Consider the following 24,269-nt stretch of genomic DNA (forward strand, 5'->3'; position numbering starts at 1 on the left):
TTCTCATAATCTCTTAAAGGTATTAGAACTTAGATTATGGAGAGGGGAATCCTTCCATCCTCTATATTGTTATTCCAAATTGAACTTCAATATATGTTATGATTTCCCAGAAAGTATGGCCTTATTGCATAAAATAATCTGTTGACCCAAAATAGTTGCAAGTTTTGTGTATGTTAGAAGAAATTTTCTTTTAACAACTGTGATTAATAGAAAGATACCCTGAATACAGCAGTAACTACTTCAAAGAAAAAAAAATCCAGATTTTTCTTCTCCAATACACATTTTAAAAGAATTTTTAACAGAAAAGGTTTCAGGTTCAGTGTGAGAAGGGTACCACAAAAAGAGATTGTTAGGAAGCTGTTAGTCTTTCATCTAAATATTTAGAGGCTTCCAGAAAGAATTTCAAGTATTATTCTTTTAATAGCAAAGTAAGAAAAACTTATTAATTCATTTCTGGTTAGTTGTAACCTGATCTTTTCACACCTTGAAAGAAGTCTATAGAAAGAAAACAATCTCTGAAGTTAATTTGTATTATTTTATAAGTAAGAATTACCACCTTTTGAATTTGTAAAAAATATATAAGTTCTGAGTCAGGCAGGGCTGGAAATTAAAATATTTCTATGCAAAAAACAGTGAGTCTTCAATTTTGCTATATGTTGAATAAAAGCTATTGAATAATATACTTGTCAGGAAATGTTAGACTACAGAGACGCATTCTCCATTCCAACAAAGAGGAAACTAGGAAAAAAAGCCAGGACAGCTGTTTGAAGGAAAAAGCATCTCCTGGAAAACTCAGACATAAAAAGGAAGCCTACAAAGGGTGGAAGCAAGGACACGTAGCCTGGGAGGAATACAGAGAAATTGGATATTGTGTGAGCAGCCAGGGATCAGGCTAGGAAAGCAAAAGTACCTAACAGAATTAAATCTCGCCAGGGATGTCAAGGACATCATGAAAACCTTCTGTAAGTACATTGTGATAAAGAAAGGCTAGGGAACATGTGGACCTTCTCCAGGAAGAAACAGGAGGCCTGGGTATCCAGGACATTAGAAGGCTGAGTCTTCAACAATTGCTCCAGCCACACCACCCAAGCCACAGGAAGCAAGGGTAGGGATTGGGAGAATCAAAAACCACACTCTGTAGAAGATCAGGTCTGAGGCCATCTGAGGAACCTGAACATGCACATGTCCATGGGGCCTGAAGAGTTGCATCCATGGGTTCCCACGGACCAGAAAAGGGAAATAAACCCCCTGTTTTTAAAAAGGGAATAAGGAAGACCCAGGGAACTTAATAAAGGTTCCACCTCTCTGCTGATTTTGATCATGGAATAGGTGCTCTTTAAAACTGTGTTAAGGCACATGGAAAATAATGAGATGATTGGTGACAGCAAACGTGGCAACACTAAGGACAAATCACACCTAACAAATTTGGTGGCCTTCTGTGACAGGGTTACAGCAGTGGCAGGTAAGGGAAGAGAGACTGACAAGGCCAGCTCGGATAAAGCCTTGAGCAACTTGGTCCAGTGGGAGATATCCTTTCCCATGTCAGGAGGGTTGAAGCTTTAAAGTCGCTCCCTAACTCCAACCATTCTATGATGATGATTAAGAATTTTTGTTCATACCATTTAAAGTCTTCTAGTGATTAAATTCTAAAACAAAAAGTGCTTCATCCTAGGGAAAAATTTTCTTATGGCTTTACTTTATTTGAAAAATTATTTTGTTGCTCAAGTCTCAACTGTGCTGTTTAAAAGTGCAGGAGGAAGAATTATAATGGTCTCTCTGCTGCTGCTCAGAATTAATATCTCATTAGCAGAACTCAGGAATACAATCTTTGATTTTGCATTTCTGTATGACTAACAATGTAGTCAGAATATTTATAATCATGTGGAGAGGTAAGACAAAACTCAAATTAGTTTTTAGTAAACGGACTCAGAGTTGCATAATCATACTTTTCATTAACCAAATAGTTATTTTCTACAACAGTTATTCTCCAGTGGAATTTTCAGATGATCACATTTTTTTTCTTTTCCCTACACCATATTAAGAGTTCAACCTCCACTAGTAGCTTGATGCTCTTTGAGGGAGAGGTGATAAAAGGGAGTGAAAGTCACAGGTACTTTTCCCACAACAACCTCAATTGCAAATGCTGCAACTACTTTTCACATTTGGACTGACAGAAGGAGGTCAGTGTCCTTCATCTATTTCAGCTACCCTGAAAGTGTTGCCACAGATGTTAGTGCTTTAGAGAAGATAGCTACCAGACTGTCAGCATATTGTCTACATTTTGCCAGAAATACACAGAAAATACACAAAATCTGGCAGCTGACCCACCTCCAAGGGAAGGATTAGGGCAGGCCTAAGTTAGGAAGAGTCTCAGGATGGAACTAATACATTACCTCAGCACGTCAGCTGCTGAATTCTGGTGGTGTTCAACACTGGAGACAGATCCTGACTCCAGAAACTTTCTTGCCAAAAAGGCTGTTGAAAAGCATATCTCTTAAAAGTACTTTACCTTGGACTAAATTGAATTTGGTAAAGTTGTTTCGATCTGTTGTTTTAAATATATCTTGATTAATTATTTCTGTTTTCTTACTCTGATGCCCCATCTAGACTTCAGCAAAGGCTTCTAACATAAAATTTAAATGGTGATTCATTTTCATTATTGAACTGTTTTTATTTATACACTGGCTTTATAGTTTACTAGTTCACTTTGGCACCAATATGAATCCAACCACTTTCACAACTGTTCTCTTGGAATTAGAGTGGAGTGTAGTTTATTTTTCAGAATTATTTTTCCTCACTCTATGTATGTTTGTAACATTTTGTATGTATGAATACACAATATTATATTTTTTTATATGTTATTTGTATTTACATATGAACACATAATATTTTAGTATGTGCTGGTCACAAACAGTGTTGTTAAATTCATTTAACAAATACTCATTTTCAAAGTAAGCTGTTTCAAGGCTTTTTTCACCAAGGTGAAGAATAAACTGCTTCTTTGCTTTCCAGGTACTCCCAACCTCTGCATGAAGAAATAGCTTTGCATAAGCATCTCAAACATAAGAACATTGTCCAGTATTTAGGTTCTCTTAGTGAGAATGGCTTCATCAAAATATTCATGGAACAGGTGCCAGGTGGTAAGTTTTGGGAGAAGACTGGTTTGGTGGTTGATTGTTTTTTTTGGTTTTTTTAGCATTTTAAAAGTATAAAAACATATAATAGGGCCATGAGACATATTTCATACAGATGTAATATTGTACAGTGTCTCTTTCTGAAATCAATTGGGAAAACTGTGTCTTCAAACTGCTTGAGTAGTTAGATATGGTGTGCTACCAATAAATCTCAGATCATTGCTATAGTAGTTGAGCTCCATTTACCTACAAATCAGTGATGGACTGACCTTGGCTGGATCCCAGGTGCCCACCAAAGCCACTCTGTCATTCTGCTCCTCAGCTGGATAGGGGAGAGAAAATGCAACCCAAGGCTCATGGGTCATGATAAGGGCAGGGAGAGATCACTCATGAGTTACCCTCACAGGCAAAATGGACTTGACTAGGGGAGACTCATTTAATTCATTGTCAACCCAATCAGAGTAGGGTAATGAGAAATACAGCCAAATCTTAGAAACACGTTCCTGCTACCCCTCCCTTCTTTCTGGACTTAGATTCACTTAGGATTTTCTCTTCTCCTACCTGTGGTGCAGGGGGATGGGGAAAGTGGTCAGTTCATGGAAATTGTCACTCCTTCCTCCTCAAGAGGAGGACTCCTCATTTCCTTACCCTGCTCCAGCACGGATGGGGTCCCTTCCAAGAGAGACAGTCCTCCATGATCTTCTCCAATGCAAGTCCTTCCCATGGGCTTCAGTTTTTGCAAACTGCCCAGGGGATACTGATACTCTCTCTTTAATTGCACAGGCCAGTGGTGATGCAAGAAAGCATTTGACTGGAGAGGACTTTGGTTATAGACAAGATGCCTACACTTGGATTGGGATTGATGCTTCTTGTTACTTTTTTTCCTTTGGGGGAGAAAGCAGAATTTAATTGGATTTTTATTCTCACTTTTTGCTCTCCAAAATTACAGGCAGTCTTTCTGCTCTTCTACGATCAAAATGGGGACCATTAAAAAATAATGAGCAGACAATTGGCTTTTACACCAAGCAGATTCTTGAAGGATTAAAATACCTCCACGATAATCAAATAGTGCATCGAGACATAAAGGTAAGGATTTGCAGAGAATTAAGCCTGACAGTGTTATGTAGCTGCATAACCATTTATTTATCCTGTAATTTAAAACCTTTTTTTCTGAAAGCTCTCTGCTATTCTCAGCCATGGGTTACATAGGTGAACCATTGTTGATTTCAATTTGCACCAACAAAATATGTTTGTTTTTTTTTATTTTAGGAAAATTCTCATATAGCAACCTAATATATGACAAAGTAGATACTTTGTTTTCTGGTTTCAAAGACATGACTGAACTTTCATAAAATCTGATTGAGGTGAAGAAGATTGTGGATGGTATAATTAGCAAGTTCTTTTCCAAGGAGATTGCAGATGAAAAAGTGCTTGGCTTGTTTTTTAAAAAAAAGCCATTTTCCCTCTTTTAGTATTCTTTAACTTGAACTCCTTCTGGTAAGAGAGGAAATTCACTCTAAGATGAAGGTTTTGTTAATGGGATTGCATATGGCAGGAACACTATTGATTTCTCTTTCATCTTTTCTCTTAAGAAGTCACTTACTTAGTAAAGAGTGTGTTGTAGAAATAGGTTATGCAAAAAGTCTTAGATAAAGGGTCTGCAGAGAATAATAATTGCTCTGCATGTTCTTTTCCTCAGGGTGATAACGTGCTTATCAACACATACAGTGGAGTGTTAAAGATTTCGGACTTTGGAACTTCAAAGAGACTTGCAGGAATCAATCCTTGTACTGAAACCTTCACTGGTATGTTCCCAGAGGAGATTTTTCTTATCCTCACTCGAACTGTGTATGTAGGGTCAGAATCCACAAATGCTGAACTTTCATTGACTTCAAATCAGTATAAAAGGTTACTGGAAGAATAACTTTTGGAGATATAATCTTAAGCTACACGCTGTACTTGTATGCACTGTTCAAAGAGAGTGCTGTTTTGGATGTTCCACTTGTGACATCAAAGTCCTCTACAACAGAAGAGCTGTGTCTCTCCTGTGCTTTATTTGAGTCTGTCTCCTTTGTGCATGTAGCTTTTTCATCTTGCTGATCTTTTTCTTTCATGATTGGCTTGGACATCCTGACTTCATGGCCAGAATTGCATATCTGCAGAACCTGTCATTCAGTTACTCCTCCCTCTGCTTGATAATTTGATTTGGGTGTTAAATCATGCAGTGACACTGCATTAAATAGTTATGTAAAATGAGAAGTGGCTGTTGTTACTTTAATTCCATCCTTTGCCCTTCCATTGCTTCTGAAAAAGGAACAGAGTGCAGGATGATGTGTCGCATTAATTCCCTTACTTCAGAAGAAAATGTTCATCTCACCTACTCTTTTAGGTTAAGATCTCAGGTTTCTCTTCCTTTTCCTCTCTGGGTACAATTCAGAGTTCTTTCCCATATTTTAATCTTAAGATATATATAAAAAAAAAGAAAGCTCTCTTTGATCCAAAGCTCATTGAAACATTTAGCAGTTGTCATTGACATTGAAAAGTGATTTCCAGATCAGTAGATGATACCAAATGCTTTAATATCTTGAGCAGTATTTTGAGTTTTATATAGAATGCATGTGAAAATTTTTGAATTTTGAATAATAAAAGGAGATTTTTTTAACTCTTCTCATATTGCTCACTCCTCAGTCATTTTGTTCCTCTTGTCTTTTAGCTATCTATTTGCAGCATTATTACACCTAAGTAAACAAAAAAGAGTGTGTTTTAAACAGGTACCCTCCAGTATATGGCACCAGAGATCATAGACAAAGGGCCACGTGGCTATGGGAAGGCTGCAGACATCTGGTCTTTGGGATGCACAATCATTGAGATGGCTACAGGGAAACCCCCATTTTATGAACTGGGAGAACCACAAGCAGCCATGTTTAAGGTCAGATATCTTTTTTGTACAGCTGAGTCATATTTCTAAACATAGGAAATCTGATGACTGTTTTGGAGAATTAAAGGTTGCAAGGAAGGGAGATAAAATAAGTGCTTGGATTCTCTTAAGAACAATAATCTGATTCACCTGAGAGGGAGCACTGTGTATTTTTGAATAGATTAGTAGAAAGATAGCAGATATTCAGCAGCCTGGGTGTTAAGAAAAAGCACCAAACTGAGAAAAAGAAACAGTTCTCTGCTTTGTGAAGAGCCTCTACTTGCAGCTGTGGGGATTTTTAAATGCAATTGTTTATGCAGTTTGTAATAGTTTGGTTTTTTTTCTCTGAATTAATAAACTAGTTGTATAAGGTTAATATTAAAACCTGAAAATGATATACCACTTCTACTATCTAAACAGTTTTTTGGTGTTGTTTAGCGTTTGGGGGAAGAACAGTTCAGGCCATTGTTTCTCCCTTTATTTGTCTCAGGTGGGGATGTTTAAAATACACCCAGAAATTCCTGAATCCATGTCTGCAGAAGCCAAGGCTTTCATATTGCGTTGCTTTGAACCAGATCCTGATAAACGAGCTTTTGCTCATGAGCTACTTATAGATGAATTCTTGAAGGTTTCAAGCAAGAAAAGAAAGTCTCCTTCAAAGCTCTCAGGTAAGCATTGCTAAATTCAATCTGGAAGTTTCCTCTTGCCCATGTTTCCTGGAACTGCCGATTTAGTCTTTAAGGTGAACACAGTGGATCTCCCACCCATGTGAATGCTCAGTTGTGGCCTTCTCTACTAGCCGCTTACTGCTGAAAGGCTGTTGTATCAGAATTCTGTTACCATGTTGTCGCAGAAGTCAATTTATAGAAATATTTCTAGTATTTTTTAAAAGTCTGTGATTTTGTGCAGCATTTATTGTTGTTGCATTTTTGTTTCATTTTTCCCTCTTTTTAAATTTGCATATGTTTTCATTGAAAGTATATTTATATAGAGTATATTTTGTGTAAGGTTAGAACAGGCTATTAAATCTCAGTGGAGTTTTCTACATAAGCAGAATTAATCTTTGTCCCATAGCAAATGTGCATACACTGCATTATTTTTGTTTCATGAAATTTCATTTCAGGAAGTGTTCATTTCCTGTAGTGTTCTCAATTATGGAAAGTAGCGAAGGAGTTTTGAGAGCAGTAATAACATATTCTATTGTGTGTAGATACATACTTGGGAAAATACCTTCTGTATATTTTTAGCATGATATTAAAGAAATAAAAATATCAGGTAAAGAGATGATAGTTGATGATTACTTTTATTGTGGTTTCCACCCCCTCAGAATAAAATTAAATTGCAATAGATTACACTTTTGGAGACTGCAGCCAGGAGAATTGAGATAATCCATAAAAATGGGAAGTTACCCTTTAGACTTTTCTCAGTTAATTTCAGCATATTTAACTTCCTTTTTTCTCTTTCCTTTTCTCACACAGTCCTTTCAGCCAACCAAAATGGTGAGTTTTAACCTACTTCTCCATCAAAACCATAACTGTGTAGATACTGTAGTTAGCACTTATCCTGGTATAATTTCTCAACACTAAAAAGATGGAAAGAGAAGTGGTCACAATTGTGAAGATAAGTGACCCTTCTCTGTTAGGAACATCTAACTCGTGCATATCTGAAGTACTGTTTTTAATCCTACCAGACTATGGCTTAATTGTGCAGGCAGGTGGGTGATACAGGCTTGTAGGGCTGTGCTGTCATTTATGGGGACTTTTGGTGGAAACCAATGGCTGTTTTATAGTAGCCACTGTTTTATAGAACCAAGGTCTATGGAGAATGATAGCATAGATTTTTATTAGACTAAATTCTGTAAATGACAAACCAGAATGCATTTGGGACCCCTTGTCAGACCAGGATACAGGATACTCCTCTCTTTCAGGAAATTAACTGAGAGAGTGCAGAACTGAACACACACATAGTTACCTTCATGCTGAATTGATATTAAAGTACATTTTGAAATGTGTGTATGTGAAATAGATATGAGTAGTTTCCTGCCGTGGCAATGTGTGCTCTGGATTTAAAACTAAAAGTTATGACTTCACTGCATGTTTATTATTATTAGTCAATGGTTATGAATTAATTAAACTTGTACAAATGAATTTGATGAAGAAATGTATCTAATATCTGTTTTAGTATCTACACTTATATGTAGTGTATATATAAATATATACACCCATAATATTAAGATCTTGGAAGGTGCTTGGACGACTTACCCTGTAGAAAAGTTTTCCTATTGCAGGAAGTCATGATAGGGGATGCACGTTCACTTCAGTGTTGAAGTTCTGTGAATGAACTCGCAAGAAGCCCAGCATTTCCATCTTTCAGGAATAAAAACATACCTGAAAGATAACTCTATTCCAGACAAAAAAGTTTTAGGTGTTTTTTGTCAATTTTTCTCTAATATTTTGTGTTTGTATGAGGGAAGGCTGGAGTTTTTCTGTCTCCTCTGAAAAAATAATCTTCACTTCAAAGCTCTGATAACATTATTAAATTCTAATTTCTTAATATTCCTATACAAACAGAGTATCTTCGGAGCATATCCTTACCTGTCCCTGTTCTGGTGGAAGATACAAGTAGCAGCAGTGAATATGGTTCTGTCTCACCTGATACAGAATTAAAAATTGATCCATTCTCTTTCAAAACAAGAGCCAAATCCTGTGGAGAAAAAGATGGGAAGGGAATCCGGTCCCTTTTTCTGAGGTAAAGAGCTACCTAACATTTTTGTTAGACAGTAGATTAGGAATGTGTGCATCAGGATGGTTTTTGTAATGTTTCTTTTCACTGTGTTATTCAGCATCCCAGATGAACATTTTGAGGATCACAGTGCACCTCCTTCACCTGAAGAGAAAGATTCTGGGTTTTTCATGCTGAAGAAGGATAGTGAAAGGAGAGCCACCCTCCACAGAATATTAACTGAGGACCAAGAGCAGGTGGTGAGGAACCTGATGGAAGCTCTGACTCAGGTAATTTCAGAGGGCAGCAAGAATTTTATGGAATTCTAAGACTTCTCTGCAGTTACCTGGAACTCTTGAAATTAAACATAGTAAAGCAACTAGAAATGAAGTTTGATTAAACTAGAAAGCATACACCATGTAAGCTTTTTTTTTACTGTTTGATTTGGGCTATTAAAAACAGGCTTTGAAATTGTTCATGATGCATTAAATAGGCCTTTTTTGTTTGTAATTACTATGTATATACCTGGGTATTAGTACTGGCAAGACAACAGAAAAACATGTTTTCATGATACTCTATTTTTCCAGTGCTTTTCAAATTTGAGTAACTCATATACGGTAGATGATCTCCAGGAGTGGACTATCTTGACCCCCTTTTAAAGTTCTGTGTTCTGACTGACTGGTTTGACAGAGGGAGGTTTAGGTCCTTTGGCCTGCTCTGGCATTATGTTAGGCTATTGTATAGAAAAAATGGGGCTGATGGATACACCATTGCCTCCTAGCCAACAGCCAGAACAGGGGAAAGAGGGGGCTGGGAAGAAAACAAATTGCAGCTATCCTTCAGTGTGGTTGGGAGCACGTAAGGAGGGAAGATGTAGTAATTGTGAGAGCTACAACAATTAACAAAATAATTGCAGAATGACCTTTTGGCACTCTTTTGTGGGGATGATTCATTATGATGATGTATCAGTTCAGGACAACACTGAAGAAATAACAGATCATGACCTCACTGCTAAGTGTTGCAACACTGTAATTGGATGACAGGATTTTTTGTTCTTGTTCGCGTGTGTGGTAGTAGTTAATTAATTCACTTCACTCTCAAGGCAAAGTATTGCTGGTCTAAAACATTTGTATAAAACATGACAACTCATCTTCTAAAGACACTAGTGTTTATAAACTGACACAAACCAGTATGATTATTATGCATGTAAATGGAAATGGGTGCCATGCAAACAAAAACAGCTTCTAACTCTTGGGAGGGGGAGAGAGTAACCCACAGTTATCCTAGTAACTACAGAAAATATTAAAAGATAAGGCAGTGAGAAAGACATTTGTGATCTATGCTTTGTGAGAGTGTTGTTGTAAAAGACGCAGTTTTTGCATGTGTATGCAGGTAATAATCAGTGATTGTGAGAGGCTGAAACTCAATCACAAATCCTAGAGAGTGAGCTCAGTGTTTCATGCCTTTCTCAGCTTGGGCTGGAACAGCTTGAGAGAGAAGCAGAGACACAGAATTTTAGAGCCAAAGAGTTCAAAACTCATGTTCATGTGACTGGCTGCCCTTCAAAAGGATGCTGAGCTCTGACTCCCAAAGACTGTTTTCTCCCTTGAGAAATGCAATAAATTACTAATAGAACAAGCCTGGCTTGCTTGTTGGGCCTCATCAGGGTTTAGGATTTCATAGAGTTTTTCTCTTCACAAACACATTTCACAAGAAAGCTTTCAGCAAAGTCATTGGGTTTGAGGGCTAGGGGAGGAGAATGCTCCTCACAAAATAGGTCACTATTTCTAATTAGCAAGTCATACTGCTCCTCCTGTCCCCATGGTGCCTAGTGCCTTGGTGGACTTGGATCCTCTAGTCAAGGGCTATGGTGTGCCTTTACCTATCTGCCCTAATGGCTTTTTAATTATTTACCTGGAAAGAAGATTGGCTACTGCAGAGCAGCGAGAGATCCACTTCTGCGTAGAAAATCATCAGGTGAATTCTTCAAAGCAGATCAAGATCAGAGGCTAGGACCTTTTATCTTAGGTGGATGTTTTAGTCAGTGGTATTTTTGACTGCACTAGAAGTTTTTTTAAGCTTCTTTCTCAATAAAATTATCCTTGTTTCATCCTGATCAGAATTACTTGACTATAGTTAAAAGCTCAGTGTTACTGGCAAACAAGAGTTCTTGGTGTCTGGCCAGCCGTAACATTCATGGCATAAAACTGGCAAATGCAATAGAACCAAACACCATATGTCCTTCTTTTACAGAAATCAATGTTGGATATCCTTAGTCTATATAAATATTTACTTTACTTCCTTCAGAATAAGCATCTAATACTTCATGTTGAACTACAACTCTGGCTTAATTTAAGATTTGGCTTTGAAATTGGCATTCACTTAGCATAACTTTAATTATAAGAGCAAATACAGTGTTCTGCTTCCTGGTTATTTAGGCTGGTTATTCTGATGAATGCTTTTGAGCTTTTTGCTTTTGGTAGCTCATGCTCACAAAAGCTTTTAAAAATAGGCATATGAATATTTATACTAGAAAGGTGAGATCTTTGTAGACTTGCTTTAAGAACAGCCAAGTGTAGAAGTTCTGTATTAAGGGAAATTAGGAAATTACATAAGAAACAAGGAGTACCTTTGTAAGCCTCCTGCATAACTTTGACTAATCTCTTCTTTTAAATGCTGCTGTAGGACTTTGCACATTGTCTCTGAGAGGCACCCAGAAATTAGAAGCACTGCAAAGCATGTATGTGTTTGCAATTATGAGTCATTTGTAGTACCCAGTGCACAGTATATTTATTCATATCTTTATTCATTGCTGTACAAAGACACACACTACAGTGTGCACACATTCTTCAGCAAATGGTGTAAAATGAAGTCAGCTACCTGTTCAATGAGTTCCCCCCTGCCTGTCCCCAGGGAGCCCAGCCCCAGAGCTCTGTGCTGCTGCAGTTATGCTGCCACCAGCACCTGACCTGCAGCTGCACCTTCCCCTTAACCATAGCAGCAGAGTTTCTGAAAACCCATAGTGCCAGCTGACATTATTGACTGAAGTCTTTCTGGATGTATGTTTCAAAAAGATGACTATCAAAACTATTTTTTTTCCCCTCTCTTCTGCCAGGGAGCTGAAGAACCCAAGCTAAAATGGGAACATATCACAACACTCGTTTCCAGCCTCAGAGAGTTTGTACGGTCCACTGATCGCAAAATCATCGCAACCACGCTTTCAAAATTGAAGCTGGAGTTGGACTTTGATAGCCATGGTATCAGCCAAGTGCAGCTTGTGCTGTTTGGTTTTCAAGATGCTGTAAGTTGCATTTTTACTCAGAAATTTGTTCACCTAAACTGAAAAAAACTAAATAAACCAGGACCAAAGTGAACTTGTTTAACTTCCACCCAGAGCTGCTGAAACAATAATATTTGAGGGCTTTGAAACTGTAATAACAAAATCTGAACCCACAGCAGTGACTTGGTTTGGTTGCCTTGTGATCCTTTGGCAGGACACAGACCCTGAACACTACTGAGATCTTACTGATTAAAGATAAAGCAAGTTCAGAATAATTGTGTGAATATTGTGTCATAATAGTAAGGCAGGAAAGCCTTTTTAAAAAATCTCATTTTTGAAGGTTTCCTGGGTAATAAGACTAACAATAAATGTCAGGTTTATCCTACATAAATGCAGATCTCTTAAACTTCTCTTATAAATTAATGCATTGCCCCCCATAATAGTCTATCTATCTTGTAATACTATATTAATTCTTATTTTTGGTATTTTGATTAGCAGATTTCTGCCAAACTAAAATTATCATTTCAATTTATAATAAGCAGGATAAGGAGGATTGTTACTTTTCTACTAATAATAAATGCAAGATTTATCATTTCCTACATTGAGCAGCCAAACACATGCATGGGTAACCCTTAAATAGCCAGTTTACAAACAGCAAATGTTTTCTTAAGATATGTATTTAAGTGTTAGTTCCCAAACAGTTAGGCTTAATTATTAGGATGATTAATGAACATGGGAGGGTGCAGCTGTACTGAACATCACTTGTCCAGACTGAAGTCATGTAGTTAAAGTGAAATGACAATTCAGGTAGGTATTTGAGGTGGATGAGCCTTTTAGAATTCAAACCTGGGGCACTCAGACAAGTAGAAGACAAGTCAGGAAGGATGGCATAGCATGTAAAGTATTGCATAGACTACACTAACAAGATTAGATGCTTTTATTAAAAATAAGTGTTAAATGAATCTGTGAAAGAGATCTTTCTACAAATTAAAAGTTTTTGATTCTTTTGAGTATGTTTTCAGCTCTCTCTATTAATCTCATATTAATATTGTTTTGATACTGGAGGAGAAAAAACAAGAATACAAGGTCAAGAAAACAATGCAGGGGGTAATAGTACAAATACTTGTGCTCTTTTATAAAGATGTTGCTGGGCATCAGTTGTTTGGTAGTAATTTCCTGGGTTGTATTCTTATCAGTAAAAAATTTACTTTCTGTTAACTTCATAATTACAAGTTGCTTTTTTTAACTGATAAGTGTCTCTTTCATTACTATCTGTTATTTAACTAAACCCACAGAAAGTTAAAAGAAAAAATTTGCTTTATATGTGTGCAATCTTAATTATTTTGGCCATACAATAGATTTCTATTCTACACTGAAATCCAGGACAGTATCAAGACCTCAGATGCTGCAGAGACTGAGGTACTGCTAAAAGTGAGGGAAAGTGGTTTCCTTGCTCTTGGTACTTAATAAGCTGATCTTAGGTTACAGTGTTTAATAATCACAACATCCTTATCAGACCAACCAAGGAAAAGTAATTTTGTGATGTCATATAAATAACTAAATCACATTACTACGGATGGTTGTGATCTTGACAAAGTTAGATTTTGTTTCTTCAGTTCTCAGTAAAGCTAGACTTAGCTAAACATGTCACTGTCCTGGTAGCAGTTGGTTTGGGAAGGTGCAAAGTGCTCGCAGAGGGAGCTGAGTTGCCTCAGAGGGCAGTGGGCAAGCCTTAGGGGCAGCTGCTGCCCAGGTGTCAGGCCCAAGGCAGGCTCCCCTGGCACTGCACAGCTCTCCAAGTCCAAACACAGTGTCCAGGTGCCATCTCGTGGCCATCGGCCATAGAATTGAGCAGACACAGGCACTGCTGTGCTGGGTGGACCCTGGCTGGCAGGTAGAGGAAAACCCCTACCCAGTCACTCATTCACTCCCTCCCAACAGGAGGAGGGAGAAAATTCGAAGGACCAAAAGTGAGAAAATTTGTGGGTCAAAATAAAGATTGTTAAATAAGTGAAAGGGGGGAAAAAAGCTCACAAGTGTTGCAAAAGCAGTCAGTCACCAACAGCAGACTTGTGCCCAGCCAGTCCCTGAGCAGCAGCTCCTTTGGAAAAAGCAGCCTCTAGTTTATTGCCCATCATGACCTTATACAGAAGGGAATATTTCCTAAGTCAGCTGCTCCAGCTGTGCCAGCCATGTGCCCCTCCAGCCTTTATCCACCCACAGCCCCCTCACTGCTGGGGCAGTGTAAGGATCAGAGGCAGCCTTTACAGCATGTAAGCTTTGCTCAGCAGGAGATGAAATGTGTGTGCTATCAAGGCTGTTTTAGTCACAGTCTAAAACATAGCACCATGTGGACTGCTGTGAAAGAAATTAACTCCATCCCAACCAAAGCCAGTGCAGGTACCTGCATAAATTACTGCATCACGGAATACTCTTGCTTTTTGGCAGTGAAAATAGTAGGATTTGTAACTTTTACGTATCCTCTGAAGGCGCCATTTGTGTGACTTCAGTCATTTTTTACAGAAAGGTTATCACAGAATGAGGGAATTAAACTTATCCCTTTTTTAGGAAGAGTGAAGTATCTTTTTTCCACTTTTTTTCATTATCAGTAGTTGCTCCTTTTTTTATAATGCTGTAACTTGATCGTTTTGTATGTAAAATATGACTCAAAGCAGTTTGTAAGCAGGTCTGTAGGCAATTAGGAGCAAACCAGTGTAGAAAACCATTAGACTGTATAAAGTAAGAAGCAGAAGGAAAGAGAAAATGGTACAGCACACAAATGAAGTTCCCTAATTGTTTAAAATAACATTAATTAACTAGTTTCAGAATTAAGTAGGAGCAGCATTACATTAGTTCTTTTATATTTCCTACAATTGTACTTTGGAATAGACGAGTAGTGCTCAGAGCAAGCAGTGAAAGTGATGCCAAAAAAAGTAACAAGATTAATTAGCTTCAGCTGCAAGCCTTTCATAACATAGTCCTCGTTATTTGTCTTGCTTGCATTCTTTTGAAGTTTCTCTCCACAGCCATGAAGGTTAAGTATCACAGCCATCAACAGTCACCTAACACAGCAACCAGTACTTGATGAAAAATACAACATATTGCATGACTTATATTAAAATAGATGAAGTTGATAATGTTGCTATCAAGAAATAATTGTAATCATCTGCTTGGATATAGCATCTAGAAGTTTAAACACTTCATATGACATATATTCTCATTTTAAGCTGTGGGATATGTAATATCTGAACTGAATTTTCTCTCACTAGGTCAATAAAGTTCTCCGAAATCATAATATTAAGCCACATTGGATGTTTGCACTGGACAGCATAATCAGAAAAGCTGTGCAGACTGCTATTACAATTCTGGTCCCAGGTGAGTCATTCTTAATACTCAGCAAATGTTTATCAGCTGATCTCTTTAAACATGCTTTAGAGTTGTGATCATGATGCTTCACTTAAGATTTTGAAACCAGCAGTGGCCTTTTTCCTGTTCACTGTCTGTTTTGCAATTCAGAAATTAATCTGTGTATTGTTCAAGCTGCATTGGAAAGCACCTTTCCACAATGTGTAATCTAAATGATTCTGCAACACGGTGAGTAGTAGTAGGTTAAGGTGCTCTGGGACCTAATTTTTTGAGGTGCAAAATGTGGCCTATTGCTTATGGCCAGAAGCTGTCTTAAGAAAATCCCAAAATACAACAAACCAAAACAACCCCAAAACCTTGACTTAAAACCTGCCAAAACCAAACAAACAGGTCTGCAGTGCCTGCAATTTCTACATTGTATTTTAAATGTGGCTTTAGAGTGTATGGCTTCACTGAGGGAAAGAGTCTGTTTAGATGAAACTGTAGCCCATTCTGTTACTTCTCTACCTATTTCCAAGTTTAGTTTTTCTGCTTCTTCTTAACTTCTAATGCTGGAATTAATGGTAATGGAATTAATGGTGATATTTTCAAATATCACAAAATAATTTTCATTTAATGCTTTAAGTCAGAATACTTACATTTCTGTTTCCTGCAGTGGGTTGAGTCTTAGATTATCAATAAGGGGATCTGAAAATTACTTTGAAAGTTTCATCTATTCCTATTCTCCCTACTTTCCATATGCCTAGCACAAACAACAAGATATAAGTAGAGTTTATGTGTTACTTTCAAGTCACAAACAAATTCCTGTCTTCTGATTAGAATGCTGAACACCTCTTACAGGCATGTACTTCACTGCTGTGTAATAGGAGTAACTGTGGAATTCCTCCTTAGTAGTCTGTTCTTCCCCATACAGCTCAGTGACAGCATTAATTGTAGGTGGTCAAGCTTAAACAAAAGCCTCTGTGCCCCAGTGGTTTTCAGGCACTGATCATCTGCTGCTTCTCTACTTCTGATTACTTTCCCTTCCCTTTTTCTCACTTTTTTTTCTTAATTATTTTTCTTATAATGTGGAGATTTATCACTGCCCTTAAGACTTCTAAAAGTTATGGGATGTTTAAGGAATGGTACAAAGCCAATATTATGCTGCCTGGTGGTGAACAATGGCAAAGAACTTGTACATCCTGCTAATAAGAACAGAAGTTCAAAGCAAATCCAGACATATTTGCCTAGCAATATTTGGGTACCTGCTACATAATAAATCTGCTTTCCTGAATTTAGAGGAAGCACAGCTCTGTTGACCTTATTATATTCAATGCTATATACCTTGAGGAAGGTATAAGAGGTGAAATAGATCAAGGAACAAAAGCTTCTTTTGTAAGGAAGATAAACATACTTGTTAGTTTAGTTACTCAGCAGAAAGGGCATAAAGCAAGTGGGATTCAGGAAAAAAATTACATTTTGGTGAGGAGACTAGGGGGAGTTCTTAGAAATAAGGAGCCACAATTGAAGGAAAGAAAGAAGAAAGATTTATATTAAATAGTTAGAATAAACAAACAGATGTTGTTAACACTAATAGGTTGTGTAGGAGTGTCAGATCTAGTATACATATCTTGCATACCCAGTAGGCTCTGGCAGGTAGTTTAAACAGGGAACAACAGAAACCAGGGTATAGCTTTGTGTTTGTAGTTGTGTGGATGTGCATCATTACAAAATAGGCAGCGTTCTCTCTGATAAGGAGAAGGGAAGTGTGCTTTTAATTGTTGGGAGAGGGGCCTTTTTATAATTTCCTTATGTTTGAATGCAATTTTTTTGTGAACATGATATTCTTATAAGGATGGAATACTAAATATGCCAGAGCAGCAACAGCAGGAATACCTGGATAGAAAAGAAATAATGGTTATTTGTTCAATAAAATGTTTCAAATCAGACACATAAGAAAATGCAAACTACTGAGAATGAAATTAAGCAAAAGAAACTCTGCTATACATGATACTTCAGCACAATTTGACATAAAATGGCAGCCAAATCAGGAATCATGTTCATACAGATGTTTGTTTTTTACAGCTCCTTGATAGGCAGAATAATAATCTGCATAAACAAAGGTGCTGTTATATTTTGAGTGATCTTAAACCCCTAGAAAATATCTCTTGTCCTGTTACAGAAATTTCAGGTCTGTTGTAACCAAAGCTATAGGATGATCTGGAAACAGTCACTTGGGTCTGCTTTTGTTTTAATATTTAACTTATGTTTAACTTCTTTGGTGGTTTTTCTCTTGCTTATATTTTAATAGAATTGAGGCCACATTTTAGCCTTGCATCTGAAAGTGATACAGCTGATCAAGATGATATAGAAGTTGAAGATCAAGATGAACAGCCTCAGAATCAAACCATCCAGCAGCCTTGCATTGTTTTGGAGGATGCAGTAGCTACCTCAGGTGTTAGCACACTCAGCTCTACAGTGTCTCATGACTCCCAGGCTGCTCACAGATCACTGAGTGTCCAGCTGGGCAGGCTAAAATTAGAGACTAACAGGTAAGTCTGGATATCAGGAGGCAGGGACACTAGCCTGCTCACAGCAATATGCTTTGGTTAGCTTTCAAAATATATATAAGCTGGAATACTAGTGACAGTGCCAAAATTCCATTGCAGTGTAAGTTGTTCCCTTTAATGATCATCCTTTTTTAGCTGTGACTGATCACTTACATAGTTGTATGAATTTCAACAAAACCAGAGTGAAGCAAGTTAAGGTCAGACTTGATTTCAGGTGCCCTTTCAGGGAAGGTCTGTAAAAAACTGACTTGCTGCCAAACTTCTGCTTTTTCTCTCTTTGGTGTGCTCTGTGTGGCTGATAAATGGTGTTATGTTTTGTTTCCATTAAGGCAGAACTTGCTGTTCTTTTCTATAGCTATTCTCAGCAAGTGAACTCAAGCTAATAGACAGCTACACAGAAACTCCATAAGGAAACTACTTCAGATTTGTTTTGTGCACAGAAGTCACTGCAGGGAGAATCTGTTCTTACCAGCAACCATTAGCTTTTTATTAAATAGAGAAAGATGGGGAAAATAGGTGTTTTGCTTAAGAGAAGAAATGAACCAGAAATTTGGATATTGCATTTTTTTTCCCGAAATATGTCTTGCATTTTGTGCAAGTGAAAAGTGGTTCTTTAAGGTTTTGTTGTTTTTTTAAGCAATGTCAGAGAAAAATCCAAATCATCTTCTATATATTTTGTTTTCTTTTCATTAAAATATACCAAATAGTCTAGTTAAAATAGATATTTCGCTTTTGCAGTATGTGATTTATGACACTGACCTCAGTAAATTTTAAATGTGACGTTGATAGAAAGAGAACATGTCTTCAATAAGACAGTTGTCATCCTGGTAGAAAATGTGTTGGAGCTACATTTTCATTTGAAATTAAAATATTAAAATACACTTTACTTTTACATGTGTCTGAGAAGGTTGCCATAATTAGAGTAATTCATTAGACTGTACTGTATTACTGTATTTAATAAAGTATCAGTATTTTGGGGTCCTTATGTCACAGTTTTTTTTTTTTTACTTGTGACCACTGAGAAATATTTTGATTGTCTTATTGCTATACCTAGAGAAATACATAAATATTTTAGATTGACTCACTTTACTTCCCCAGCTTATGGTGGGGAATAGCCTCCAAAGTGATCAGCTTGTAGAGGTACTTTTTTTTGCTAGCATTTTGCTTCTGTAAATTTCTCAAATGCAAAGCCTTTGGCCAAATAATCACATCCAGTCATTCATGCAGAAATTTTTAATAAATAATAGAGAATTAAAAAAAAATATTTATGAAAGCTTTATTGGCACAAGCAGCAAGCAGTTATCAGGAGAAAATAATGGATTATTTTATTGGCCCTGAAGGCCTTTTCCAACCAGAACAGATAGACTAGGAATAAATTAACTGAAAGGTGACCTGTCTGGACAGAGTATCAATTTGCACTGAGAATACACCCTACACCCAAGCTGTGGGTGTAGATGCAGCAAGCAGCTCTGTTCCCATGCAGGGTGGACTTGTTAAGGTTTCTTAGCTCAGGTGTGGAAGCACTCAAGTGCAAATATGTTTCTAGTGGGCCTGCATGCAAGCTAAAAGTAGGGCAAGATGTTTTTACAATGCAATCATGTGGGATTCAGTTTACCCCTGTGCAAAGGCAGATAAGGGGCTTCTGTGGCATATTTTCTAACTGAATTCCTGTCTTTCAGAAAAGGGTTGCAGCGCTCAACTGGTATAAATGAAAAAAAATAATAATACATGGATAAATAAAAGGAAACATGCTGAAATAGAACAGTTATTGCACAGTTCTCAGGCTGACAGAGGTTTCAAGAAAGGGATGAAGACGCTGCAGTCCTTTCAAGGCATAACTTCTGAAGACTCAGGAGTCAATTTTAGGTTTATGAATCTGCTCTCCATGTCCAAATTTTGACCAAGTTCCTGATAAGATATCATTCACAAGTCCTGCGTTTCACTAAACCACTTTTCTAAAAGAACAAATTGCAGCAGTTTTACATACTAATTTTCCATTAGATTCTATTTTCTTTTGATCAGCTCAAATGGTGCTAGCCACTGAATCTCTCCAGGTTTCTCTCTGGGTTTGTCTTATGAAGGAGGTCAAACATGAGTTTCAATTTACTTCTGCTTTACATTCTCAGAAATAATTGCTTAGGGAAGTAGGCAAGTATTTTGCCTCCTCTTTTCTCACTCTTAATATAGTCTAGGAGGGCAGGCACAAAGTACCTTATATGTGAGGAAGGGACAACCCTTGTGTGGTTGAGAAGCTTTTTTCATATTTATGAAATGCAACCATATGTTTTCACCACATTTTCATCACTGCTCTACCCTTTCCATACCTTTGAAAATGTCTGGTGGAGAGATGTGAACTGGCATTTTTCCTTACAAAGGTTTAACCCTTAGATTATGAACCACTTTGATATTTGTTCTCAGTTCCAGTTTTGTTTAAAACAGAGCACAGGTGTGTAAATTTTACTGAAATATTCTACCATACCACTTGTTTAGTGGGTGAATGTTTATGTGGATGCTGGTGTGTTTGGGGCTTCTGTATGAATGTTTGTGTCTTGATATAGATCAAAATCAATTTGTAGTGAAAGAATATACCTTCAGTGAAAACTGAGGAATTCTGTCCTTGTCTTTGCCATGAATGTTTCCAGTTTAGGTATAGTAAGATCTTTCCTTTCCTGAAAATTTGAAGCTACTGAAGGAAGTGGGTTTTTTTTCCTCATTACTTCACAGGTTATTGGAGGAGTTAGTTCAAAAGGAGAGAGAATTTCAAGTCCTCTTGCATCAAGCTATAGAAGAAAAAGATCAAGAGATCAGGAACCTACAGCTCAGGTCACAGCCAATAGGTAAGTGAGAAGAATTTTTGAAGAAAAGTTTCATACTTGCTACAGATGACAAAGTGCCAGCTAAATGTCTGTCCATTTTATTGAGGTAGCCTCAGCAAAGATGCTTTATTGTGCTGCTTTTGGTAGGGTTTGCTCTGAAGTAAGAATGTGCATTGTGGAAGCAAATTACTGGATTTGTTAATCACAGTACAAGGAATGAGTATGATTTGAATATTTTTGTTTGTGATTATATGGAAGAGAGCAAGGCTCATATCCTACTGAATAAATATTATTCCTAAAGAGGATAATCTAGTATATTTAGATATATGTTCCTTGAATTACAGACTGTTCCAATTGTTACAGTGAAAGTTCAAGAGGTGAGATGCAAATACACTTAATTGGTGAGATGCAAATACAACTTAAATGTTACTGAGAAAAGCCGAGTTTGCTGTGTCTGCCCTGAAGAAGGTGGAAGTGCTAATGCAGTTTGATATTTCTGTGTAATGTGCTTCTAAGTGTTGCTTCCAAAAGCAGCTGATCCTCAGCCTAAGACACTGCCTGTGCAGCAATTGTATGAGTTACACTGAACAGTTCAGTTAATTGATGCAACAACCTTAGTGTAGAAAGAGTGACAGTGAAATTGATGTGCTTTGTACTAGCAAAGTCATTTTCAGAAGAGGGCAGAAAAATGTTGTGTGTGTCAATGTTCACACTACTTTAACTATACCCTTAACCAAGCAGAGAAATTAATGTATAACTGTCTATAAATTGTAATTAAGTGTGTTCTTTGGGAATTGGCATTTATTTATGGGTATACTGGTATTCTACACTTGAAGTAAAAGCTCACTGAAGTGCTTGAGGAGTCAAAAATGACAAAAGGTTGCTTTGGCAACACAAAACCTTGTCTCAAATATGCTTGTTCCAGATATTCCTGGATTGTCTGTCCGTCATCGTCATTCCACTGGCACAGGGACCGAAGACCCTGAGCTCATAAACTGGCTGAGAGTTCATGGAGCTGATGAGGCCACAATAAACAAGGTAGCAATAATCCCATCCACTGCCTGGCACAGTTGCCATTACTATTTTGTGACACAGTTTAAAAAATACCAAACCTTTCTAATTACTTCAGCACATTTTTAGAGATTATTTTGTTTTTACAGGATAGGGAAAAGCCATGAATGTGAAGGCCTTCATAAATACAAAGTACCATTAATAGTTCCTAAATATGATTGTGAATAAAGCAATAAAATATCCTGGTAAATAGACACTCTTGGGTTTTCAGTGTCTTTACACACTGCAGCATTCCTGCTGATGATACTCTGGATACAGGATACATGTTCACCCTTGGCTAGCTGTGCTACAGTGAAATATACTGAAGTAGATCAGTCTGCTCTGCAGCAAATTATATAACTTCAGAGGTGTTAAAGATTTCAGCTAATTTAGGAATACCTGCATGTAGTTATCACTCCTACAGATCAGACCAAAGGTTCCTCCAAGTTCAATGACATCAAATTTAGATGCCATTCTTGAAAATGTACATCTTAACTGTTTGAATTTCCTCATGGGTTATATGTGCTATTACTTATGGCCCAATTTGTGTTCATTGAAGTCTGTAATTCTGTGATACCAGTGATAGCAATAGAAATGCCAGCTGACAAAGGTTTTGAGTAGCTGTAAAAGCATTACATCTTTCAAGTTGTGTCTGGTATGCCAATGCAGAGTATACAGTGTAAAAAATTTAAGTAGTTTCACTGTATTTGTAGAAACCATGTTTTTCTGTTGCATGTACTACATTTCAGCCCAATTTTAGGTTTCTCCCAAATTTACCCTTCTATTTTTAGGGGCAGATGATTCTAGCAAGATGAGTTTAGGAATTTAAATAATATTTCTAACAAAAGGTTCATTTAAATTTCTTTCTGCAGTTCTTGGCTGAAGACTATACCTTAACGGACGTTCTCTGCTATGTTACACGAGATGATCTGAAATGTTTGAGACTGAGGTAATGCTTCAGAGTTAAATGAACTGTGCTTTGTAAGAAGAAAAATTGATACTAAGTCTCTATTTATTGCACTGTGTGCAATTCATTTAAAATAACTAACACTTTCCAGTATGTCTTTGTATGCTGATACATTTCTGCCAAACAGCTGATACTATTTAAATCTCAAAATAAGCTTTTTTTCTATTGAAAGCAAAATTTTAAGGTAAAGCATTTACTTTACATCTGGAGACCCTAGATATCCCATTAGAGCCTTGCTTTTATTTTAAAAAGAAGAGCTAGAAAAACTTTCAGTAGTTTATTATCATCATCAAACTTCAGAAATGTTACACATGGACTGTAAGTAACACTACATTTCACCTAATCATGCCAGGTGTATAGGTCACCAGCTTGCATCATGTTGGAAGTCAAATGTGGGTTATGCAAGTCCTTTGACCAGAGGTCTGAATTCCAGACAGCAGGCATCTGCCAAGTGGAAAGATTGCCCTGTCTTGTAATCAGAAAAGGACTCTGTTCCTTGTTTGAGTAATGCATGTTGGATTTCACCTTTGATTAACCTTCCTACTGAATATCATTGATCAAAACCAGAGCAAGAAAATCAGAAAGCACCTCAGCTGGAAGGCTTTCAGACTAGAGAGTTTCTTTGTACCTGAGTGTCTTTATGATTTTTCTTTACAGAGGAGGAATGCTGTGCACGCTCTGGAAGGCGATCACTGACTTTCGAGAGAAACACGCCTGACGCTGATATTTTTTTCTTTGCTTCTCTGCAGAGATGAAAAGATTTCCTTTCAGCCAGAGCAGGTGTGCTGTCAGAGGGACTGTTGCACTTTAATCCAGTATTTGTTTACCAATGTTAAAAACACTGCAGCTTCCTGACTGCTTTTACTCCTATAATCCATAAGGAATCTGTAAACAACCTGCAACATTATTTTACTTTCAATGTTTTTACATGCAAGTTTTTCAACAATTTTTAGAAAACATACACACAAAAGTTATAAACTCATGAAATATTGTAGTTAAAGTAAGCAGATGTTAATTTCATGACAAGCTGATGTAAGATTTCATGTAACAGTACATCACTGGAACAAAAACAAAATGTGACACCTTTCAATTTCTTTGTAATATATATCAATATTATCTGTAGTACAGCTTCATAATTTCAATCATAATTAGATATTTTTCTTTTAGTGTGCAAGATCTAAAGGTAATTGTTTTTACCTACTGCCCTACATAGTCTAATATTGTTTATTTTTGGTAATTTAAGTTCTATGGTGCATTTGTTTTAGAGTTGTTTATGTACTACTGAACTGTACCAGTTGTATACACCTGAACCACGGTAATGTTAGCTTGTTCTAAAGCTATCTCTGACATACACAATTGAAAATAAAAATAACCTAAGACTTACTTTTTCCTATATTTTTGGACTTATAAAATAATAACAGTGGTGTAGAACTGGAACATATTGGAATAAAAAAAAAGAAAAAAATTCA

General features: G+C 37.0%; 1 protein-coding gene across 1 annotated transcript in view; it reads left to right on the top strand.

Annotated features, from left to right (window-relative positions):
- Window positions 1-24,269, top strand: part of MAP3K5 (mitogen-activated protein kinase kinase kinase 5) — a 98,315-nt gene extending 74,046 nt beyond the window's left edge. The window contains exons 16-30 of the mRNA XM_054629192.2: window positions 3,013-3,140; window positions 4,084-4,220; window positions 4,834-4,939; window positions 5,906-6,063; window positions 6,542-6,719; window positions 7,530-7,550; window positions 8,622-8,799; window positions 8,894-9,062; window positions 11,888-12,073; window positions 15,322-15,427; window positions 17,709-17,949; window positions 20,692-20,804; window positions 21,709-21,821; window positions 22,706-22,782; window positions 23,458-24,269. Of these exons, the coding sequence (XP_054485167.2) occupies window positions 3,013-3,140; window positions 4,084-4,220; window positions 4,834-4,939; window positions 5,906-6,063; window positions 6,542-6,719; window positions 7,530-7,550; window positions 8,622-8,799; window positions 8,894-9,062; window positions 11,888-12,073; window positions 15,322-15,427; window positions 17,709-17,949; window positions 20,692-20,804; window positions 21,709-21,821; window positions 22,706-22,782; window positions 23,458-23,518 (1,972 nt within the window). The 3' untranslated portion in view covers window positions 23,519-24,269. The remainder of the gene's footprint in view (window positions 1-3,012; window positions 3,141-4,083; window positions 4,221-4,833; window positions 4,940-5,905; window positions 6,064-6,541; window positions 6,720-7,529; window positions 7,551-8,621; window positions 8,800-8,893; window positions 9,063-11,887; window positions 12,074-15,321; window positions 15,428-17,708; window positions 17,950-20,691; window positions 20,805-21,708; window positions 21,822-22,705; window positions 22,783-23,457) is intronic.

Source organism: Agelaius phoeniceus, chromosome 3 (genome assembly GCF_051311805.1).
Source record: "Agelaius phoeniceus isolate bAgePho1 chromosome 3, bAgePho1.hap1, whole genome shotgun sequence".
In the NCBI taxonomy this organism is placed as follows: domain Eukaryota; kingdom Metazoa; phylum Chordata; class Aves; order Passeriformes; family Icteridae; genus Agelaius; species Agelaius phoeniceus.